This window comes from Topomyia yanbarensis, chromosome 2, assembly GCF_030247195.1.
Source record: "Topomyia yanbarensis strain Yona2022 chromosome 2, ASM3024719v1, whole genome shotgun sequence".
NCBI lineage: Eukaryota > Metazoa > Arthropoda > Insecta > Diptera > Culicidae > Topomyia > Topomyia yanbarensis.
In genome coordinates this window covers 127611915-127621014 of record NC_080671.1, presented here as the reverse complement: position 1 = coordinate 127621014, position 9100 = coordinate 127611915, and the positions used below count along the sequence as shown (strand labels likewise).

Here is a 9100-nt window from a genome sequence, read left to right as displayed (position 1 = left end):
GACAGAAGACAGAAGACAGAAGACAGAAGACAGAAGACAGAAGACAGAAGACAGAAGACAGAAGACAGAAGACAGAAGACAGAAGACAGAAGACAGAAGACAGAAGACAGAAGACAGAAGACAGAAGACAGAAGACAGAAGACAGAAGACAGAAGACAGAAGACAGAAGACAGAAGACAGAAGACAGAAGACAGAAGACAGAAGACAGAAGACAGAAGACAGAAGACAGAAGACAGAAGACAGAAGACAGAAGACAGAAGACAGAAGACAGAAGACAGAAGACAGAAGACAGAAGACAGAAGACAGAAGACAGAAGACAGAAGACAGAAGACAGAAGACAGAAGACAGAAGACAGAAGACAGAAGACAGAAGACAGAAGACAGAAGACAGAAGACAGAAGACAGAAGACAGAAGACAGAAGACAGAAAACAGAAAACAGAAAACAGAAGACAGAAGACAGAAGACAGAAGACAGAAAACAGAAGACAGAAGACAGAAGACAGAAGACAGAAGACAGAAGACAGAAAACAGAAGACAGAAGACAGAAGACAGAAGACAGAAAACAGAAGACAGAAGACAGAAGACAGAAGACAGAAGACAGAAAACAGAAGACAGAAGACAGAAGACAGAAGACAGAAGACAGAAGACAGAAGACAGAAGACAGAAGACAGAAGACAGAAGACAGAAGACAGAAGACAGAAGACAGAAGACAGAAGACAGAAGACAGAAGACAGAAGACAGAAGACAGAAGACAGAAGACAGAAGATAGAAGACAGAAGACAGAAGACAGAAGACAGAAGACAGAAGACAGAAGACAGAAGACAGAAGACAGAAGACAGAAGACAGAAGACAGAAGACAGAAGACAGAAGACAGAAGACAGAAGACAGAAGACAGAAGACAGAAGACAGAAGACAGAAGACAGAAGACAGAAGACAGAAGACAGAAGACAGAAGACAGAAGACAGAAGACAGAAGACAGAAGACAGAAGACAGAAGACAGAAGACAGAAGACAGAAGACAGAAGACAGAAGACAGAAGACAGAAGACAGAAGACAGAAGACAGAAGACAGAAGACAGAAGACAGAAGACAGAAGACAGAAGACAGAAGACAGAAGACAGAAGACAGAAGACAGAAGACAGAAGACAGAAGACAGAAGACAGAAGACAGAAGACAGAAGACAGAAGACAGAAGACAGAAGACAGAAGACAGAAGACAGAAGACAGAAGACAGAAGACAGAAGACAGAAGACAGAAGACAGAAGACAGAAGACAGAAGACAGAAGACAGAAGACAGAAGACAGAAGACAGAAGACAGAAGACAGAAGACAGAAGACAGAAGACAGAAGACAGAAGACAGAAGACAGAAGACAGAAGACAGAAGACAGAAGACAGAAGACAGAAGACAGAAGACAGAAGACAGAAGACAGAAGACAGAAGACAGAAGACAGAAGACAGAAGACAGAAGACAGAAGACAGAAGACAGAAGACAGAAGACAGAAGACAGAAGACAGAAGACAGAAGACAGAAGACAGAAGACAGAAGACAGAAGACAGAAGACAGAAGACAGAAGACAGAAGACAGAAGACAGAAGACAGAAGACAGAAGACAGAAGACAGAAGACAGAAGACAGAAGACAGAAGACAGAAGACAGAAGACAGAAGACAGAAGACAGAAGACAGAAGACAGAAGACAGAAGACAGAAGACAGAAGACAGAAGACAGAAGACAGAAGACAGAAGACAGAAGACAGAAGACAGAAGACAGAAGACAGAAGACAGAAGACAGAAGACAGAAGACAGAAGACAGAAGACAGAAGACAGAAGACAGAAGACAGAAGACAGAAGACAGAAGACAGAAGACAGAAGACAGAAGACAGAAGACAGAAGACAGAAGACAGAAGACAGAAGACAGAAGACAGAAGACAGAAGACAGAAGACAGAAGACAGAAGACAGAAGACAGAAGACAGAAGACAGAAGACAGAAGACAGAAGACAGAAGACAGAAGACAGAAGACAGAAGACAGAAGACAGAAGACAGAAGACAGAAGACAGAAGACAGAAGACAGAAGACAGAAGACAGAAGACAGAAGACAGAAGACAGAAGACAGAAGACAGAAGACAGAAGACAGAAGACAGAAGACAGAAGATAGAAACGAAATTCAAAGAACCGAATTGCTGTTGGATTTATATTTTGGACCTGGATAACTATAAAAATTGTCTTAGAGCCGGTAAGATGTTCTGGCCTCGTGAACACAAAAGAACTTAGTAATTCTACCATAGATTTTCATAATCAAGAAATTTTCTACTGAACATCCTAGTTCAGGTGGAAGCGCACTGACTTACATTTCGATCTGAATAATTCGCATTTTCTGCTCGATGAGTAGTTACATTTTCCCGGAAATGGTTACCGCGTTAACCAACCGTACAACACCTCTAAACCAATTACAACGAACGTTTCCATCTCTTATCAACCGATCGAAATAAACTTCAATCAGCGCAACAAGGCGTAACCTGATCGTGCTGCTATATAACTATGCCGAAATGGGTTGTGGCGCTAGCAAACCTATCTAAACATGTTTGATAATTTGGTCTCACTTGTAGTTATGACATTTGCCCTGACGGTCATCGCAGAAATTTCGGACCCGGACAAGTTTCTGGTAATATTCGATAGAATCTATGAAAAGCGTTTAAATTAATTATTTCGCACTTCCAGAAAAGCACCATCGAGCGGCACCATTATCCGGTGGAATTGCATCCAGTAGAGACCAGCGATGGCTACCGACTTACCATGGCTCGCATCCCTGCTCCCGGTAAACCTGTTCTATTACTGATGCACTCATTTCTCAGTTCTTCCGCCGAATACACCGTGCTCGGACCGAACATCTCACTGGCCTTCCAAGCCTTCGACGACGGCTTCGATGTTTGGCTCGCAAATGCCCGCGGAAACACGTTTTCACGAGTTCATCGTACCTTGAATCCCTCGCAGCGCGAATTTTGGAACTTCAGCTTCCATCAAGTGGGGATGTTTGATCTACCAGCGACGATCGACTACACGCTGAGCGCCACCAAAAAGGAAAAACTTCATTTCGTGGGACACTCTCAGGGTGCGGTGGATTTTCTGGTGATGGCTTCGAGCGTTCCACAGTACAATGCTAAAATTGCTAGCGCTCATCTGAATGCACCGGTTGCATTTTGGTCAAGGAACGTGATACCGATGAACATTCTGGACGCGGAGATTATTCCGGCCATCCAACTGTTGGAGGAAGTTGGCTTCTACGAAGTGGGCGGGCGAACGGGAGCAAATTTGGTGGACTACCTGAAGGCTGCTTTAAGGAAAGGTTACATCGGAGAGGAACTGCTGTTGATGGGAGTTTGGATGCTGCTGGGAGAGGATCAGGAGGGATTTAACCGTTCAAGTTTGGATGCGATTTTGGAAATATTCCCGGCTGGGGGTTCAATCATGCAAGCGATTCATTTTACGCACACGTACAAAGCGAAACGTTTCTGTCAGTTTGATTTCGGGGAGCGACAGAATTTGGGCCGATATGGAAGTTCGGTTCCACCGGATTATGCACTGGAGAAGATAGTGGCTCCCGTGGCTTTGTACTACGGCCTAAATGATCCGCTGGTTGTGAAAGAGGACCTGAATGAACTGGCGGCGAAGTTACCAAATGTGATTTTGAAATATCCCCACCCGGATCCGAAGTGGAACCATATCGATTTCAATTTCGGCATCAATGGGTATGAGGTGCATCAGAAAGTTCTAAAGTTGGCTAAAAAGTATGAGTTTTGAAATACGAACAGCCAGTGGATGGTGTTTCGGGATATGGTTTAATAAACTTACCTGAATTAGAAGTCAAACCTTAGTTAAAGCTAGTTATGGATGTTTACCTGTAAAGATATAAAAAAGTTTTTATTAGATTGTATAGTTCGATTGCTTGCAATTTATTGGAGTTTAGAATTCTCCATTTGGATTTTCAACTAATTATTGTGTCCAAATTATTGTTGTAGAAAAAACCAAATCAACGTTGTTTGGTATGCATCAGGGTGGTTATTCTCAGAACAATTTTATTTCTTTCTTATTTTCAATTAATTTACAACCAGGACTTAAATCTTTCAACGATTCACCAATTAGCCCTTCAAATACAAATTATCCTCTTACAGATTGATGCCTTCAAAACACCTACAATTAAGGTCCGAACCCCACTTTCCAATTATATACACCAATTTTCGACCAAAACCATCTTGCATTCCACCTTAATTCGATACAGCACTAAATTTCACAACCCGCGGCAATCAACGCCCACTTAAAACGGTGCAATTAGAGCCCATAAAGAATCGTTTCACACGTCACCCAATCAAACCGACACCAGCTCATTGCGCGGGCCAACTGCACTGTCGGACGCGGACGAACCGTAACGGAAAATCGGAACAATTACCACTATGGCACATTTGGCGGTCGTCCTCGCTCGCATAGTTTCCACCTAACTTTGAAGATCATTTTCTAACGGCGAATGCCACGGAGACGTGTCTCGCGAACAATAGCAGCTCGCAGCCGGAATCGACGGCGAACCTTGGTCGGTATGTGGTCACTGCCAGCGTCAAGAACAGCCGCGCACCGACCGGTGCCGTTTTTTTTTAAAGAGAGAACACTAGCGTGGCGGCAACCTCAACCGTGAAGATCAAGTGGCTGGCGATCTTCAGCAGCCGAGTGCGAATGTGGAAGTGTATCATTTATCTGGTTCACAGTCGAGGAGAATGCTTCTCGATGGCATTTATGTAATTTTTAAGCGAATTGTTAACAAATGCCAAATAACTGCCCTTTGGAACCGAACCCCGACTATTTTCCGAGTAACTTCGTAAGTAAGTAGGAAAAGGTACCGCATAATCGCGCATGATCTCGTAAATTCAACAACTGCAACAGAATGGTGCAGCTAATCCCATTCGCATCATCATCGATCGACAACGAAACCGATTTATTCTTCAGCTTTGGTGAAACAGGTGCGCATCCGTTCTCTGTCGTTTCCCTGTACATCAGATATTTATAACCTTGACATTTCGCGCCAGGTTCGCCGCTTATTATGCTACATTTCAAAACGATTTCATTTCATTTGCGCACGGTTTTGCGCTTGGCGTGGGACATCGTAGTCTGTTGGCTGTTGAAATAAGTCGTTATTTCTAGTTGGTTTTGTGGTACGGGGTTTAGTTACTTGGAACTTGGTTTGCGTCAGTTGGATTATGACAAATAAGGGACTAGTGCGGTGGCGGTTACTATAGTAGGTAATAGGAAACAACTGTTTGTAAACCAGTTAAAATAAAGCTATAGAATAGAACATTCGATGTTTGCAGGGAAGGAAGTAGATTTTTCTTTGAATTTGTCAAATTGGAGGTGTGTTTAGTACGTTGTTTTACTTTGTCAAGTGAATAATTTCCGAAGATGATAGAACCAACGTGCAACTACCATAGGCGGTTACATTCGGCGGATGACGAGGAGAAACGCCATTCTTACAAAATTTATCGCATACACCATTTAAAAATTGTGTGAACCCAATTCCTAACACGGTTCATATTTAGAGAGTGGCGAATAATGAGACAAGTCGCACCGTCCTTGATCGCAATCATTTTTTTGGTATGGCTCATTGCGATGACTTAACAGAGCCGCAAATATATACAATATGTAATTAAAAATATAAATAACTAAAAACAAATATTAAAACCTTTCGGATCTCGACCACGCAGTTTTCGATTACGCTTCTTTCTCGATAGGATCTTTGTTTAGTCACCTACTCATTAATAATGCTGGCTGTTGAAGTTGGGGTGCTTGATGCTGCGTTTGCAGTTAACGTTATGGCCTGAACAACTGCCGCAAAGTTGGCAACCGTTTATAGTTCAGATAATGGTGTTAAATCGATGTACCGTAGATGAGTGGGTATAATCCTCACGATTTGTATTTTGCATAACGTAGTTTGCTTGATAGTAGTTCCGTGATGATTGAGTTCCATAGTGAAGTAGACGGGAATATGTACTTCAACCCGCATCTTCACCAAAAGGCAAACCTAGTCAGTTCTCTCTAACGAGTCCCCGGCGATGGTGTACAACCAGAATAGTGGTTTTTTTGCCCCTAATAGATATTACAGAGCAGTTGAACACGTCAAGAGTCAAGTGCGACACCACTATGCCGAGAAAAACCCTGCCAAGAAACGGCAGATGCCCGGTATACTGGTGGAGTGCCGAGATTGCAGCTCTACGATCAGCCTGCCTCAGAGCTAGACGTAGAATGCAAAGAGCTCGTACCGAGGATGCGAGAGAGAACCGCCGTGAAGTGTTTCGAGCTGCGAAATTGGCCCTTAACAAGGCCATTAAAAGCAGCAAGAGAGCGTGTTTCGACAACCTGTGTGAGAGTGCCAACGCGAATCCGTGGGGTGACGCCTACAGGATTGTGATGGCCAAGACCAAAGGGGGCTCTTCACCCCCAGAGCGGTCTCCGGACCGGTTGGCGACGATTATCGAAGTACTCTTCCCTTCTCGAGCCACAAGCCCCTGGGCACCTGCACTACGAGACAGTACGGGCACGGCCGAAACGGTAGCTCCGGTAACGAATGAAGAACTACTCGCAGTGGCTAAATCCCTAGCAATGAACAAAGCTCCAGGGCTGGATGGAGTTCCAAACAGCGCTCTCAAGGCAGCGATCATAGCGAACCCGAACATGTTCAGGCTAGCTATGCAGAGGTGCTTTGTCGAGTGCCATTTCCCCGATAGATGGAAAAGGCAGAAATTGGTGCTGTTGCCGAAGCCCGGGAAGCCGCCAGGCAACCCATCGGCGTACAGACCAATCTGTCTGATCGACACGACTGGCAAACTGCTTGAGAGGATTATCCTCAACAGGCTAACCCCGTACGCAGAAGGTACGGATGGCCTGTCAAGCAACCAGTTTGGCTTTCGGAAGGGTAAGTCCACAGTGGACTCTCAAAACTCAGTGATAAATACTGCCGAGATAGCGATCCAACGAAAAAGGCGAGGCATTCGATACTGTGCGTTAGTGACACTTGACGCGAAGAACGCATTCAACAGCGCAAGCTGGGATGCCATCGCGCTCTCGTTACACCGGCTTAGCTTACCGGTGGGTCTGTACCGGATCCTGGAAAGTTACTTCCAGAACCGCGTACTGCTATACGAGACCGATGCTGGTCAGAAAAGGGTTCCGATTACCGCCGGAGTCCCACAGGGCTCGATCCTAGGCCCAAGCTGACCTTCGGCAGCCATGTCGACTATACATGCAAGTCGTCTGCTGTTGCGGCACTATCGAGGATGATGTCCAACAGCTCAAAGGTGTGCGCCAGTAGACTGCCAGTAGGTTACTGGAAGGCGTTGCCGTACCTATCCTCAGATACGGCGGCCCGTCATGGTCAAGAGCACTGAGGGTAACCAGTTACTTACAGAAACTGGAGAGCACCTACCGCGTGATGTGCCTCAGAGTGATATCTGCCTACCGCACGGTATCACACGATGTATCCTGCGTGATAGCGAGCATGATGCCAGTCGGGCTGGTCATTCGGGAAGATGAGGAGTGTTTCGAGCTACGTGGAAATAGAGGAGCCCGCGAGCGTACCAGGGTGACCTCGGTCGCCAGATGGCAGCGTGAGTGGGACAACTCCTCGAAAGGTAGGTGGACCCACCGGCTGATACCTAGCATATCGAGGTGGGTGGGAAGACCCCATGGGGAAGTTCACTTCCACTGGACACAATTCCTGTCAGGCCATGGCTGTTTCCGACAGTACCTCCACAGGTTCGGGCACGCGTAGGTCTCAGTCTGCCCGGACTGCCCAGGTGTAGACGAAACTGCCGAACACATACTGTTCGTATGTCCTCGGTTCGACGTCGAAAGAAGAGCAATGCTTGACGTCTGTGGCTGCGACACAACCCCTGATACCCTTATTCAGCGGATGTGTCAATCGGTGGAGAAGTGGAACGCAGTCTCGGCTGCTACCACCCAGATTGCCTGTAGGCTACAGGTAATCTGGCGAACCGAGCAACAGACGACGGGCACGGTTAACTAGTGATTGGTTAGTTGGAGCGAAAAAGGCCGAGCGCAGAAAAGTGAGTGAATGGTCTGTTCATGCTGAGGCAGGTTTGGCGTGGCGACTGGCAACCGCGTAAGGGGTAAACCCAGCCACCCCGAAGCAAGACAGAAGAGATAGTGTATAGGCGTATATGTGGACTGCCTCATGCCAAGACGGGAGGGTCGTAGCGTAGTATGTTGGGACTTAGCTATCGATGCCTCATGGCGTGGCAGAGGAGTGAAAGGGTGAGCATCCAAGTCAGTCTCACACGGCATGTTAAGGGTGAGCACAAAAGTCAGCCTCGCATGGTATGGGTGAGGCGAGCACACAAGTAAGCCTCATGTGGAGTGTTTGAGAGTGAATCAAGGTGCGATAGAGAGAACACCCAAGTAGGCCTCATACAGGACGTATGAACGCGTGAGTGAGAGTGAATGAGTGCATTAAGTACAGCCATTCCCCCAGAAGTAATACCGAGAGGTAGTTCCTGGGAGGAACGATGGCGGAGCCCAATGGAGTTTAGTCGGTATTAATGGCAGCGTCACCATTCGAGCCCGACACGCCCCCAGTACACCCCGTGCGGTAGCTTGGACACCTACCAATAGCACGTGTACTGGGCTAGGACGTAAAGGTCCTCTCCATTGTAAAAAGAAGAAGAATCCTCAGATAGTTAACCAATTATAAAAAAGAATCTAAATATCATTGTAGTTCGATACAATCTTCTATTGATCACACAATGAGAAATGGTTTGAAATCATCAGTATATATAAGTTTACACCCTGCGGTATAATATACCAAATGTCATTGAAGAATAATGAAAAAGCAACGGTCCAAGATTGCTTCCTTCAGGTACACCGGACAAGTCGATGAAGCTATTAATTCTGCAAATCTGTTAAAGCAGTCAATGCAAAAATATATCAAAAAGTGAACGAGCTCAACATCAGAAATGTTGTGAAATAATTGTTCTAGAAGAAGGATTAAACCCTGCTACCTTTCGGACTGCAGCTTTACACACCAATTGAAGCTGTGTAGTGGACTGCCAAGAA

At 45.7% G+C, this 9100-nt stretch overlaps 1 protein-coding gene across 1 annotated transcript; it reads left to right on the top strand.

Moving 5' to 3' along the window:
* The first annotated feature begins 2538 nt into the window (after positions 1-2538).
* On the top strand, positions 2539-3810 carry LOC131679740 (lipase 3-like). The gene is made up of 3 exons (XM_058960485.1): positions 2539-2542; positions 2599-2654; positions 2711-3810. Exons 1-3 carry the CDS (start codon positions 2539-2541, stop codon positions 3788-3790), a joined length of 1140 nt encoding a protein of 379 aa, XP_058816468.1. The 3' UTR covers positions 3791-3810.
* The last annotated feature ends 5290 nt before the right edge of the window (positions 3811-9100 follow it).

Coding starts and splice junctions, on each gene's coding strand:
- LOC131679740 (XM_058960485.1), top strand. Junction 2,655..2,710: donor CGGACCCGGACAAGTTTCTG/GTAATATTCGAT, acceptor TCGCACTTCCAG/AAAAGCACCATCGAGCGGCA.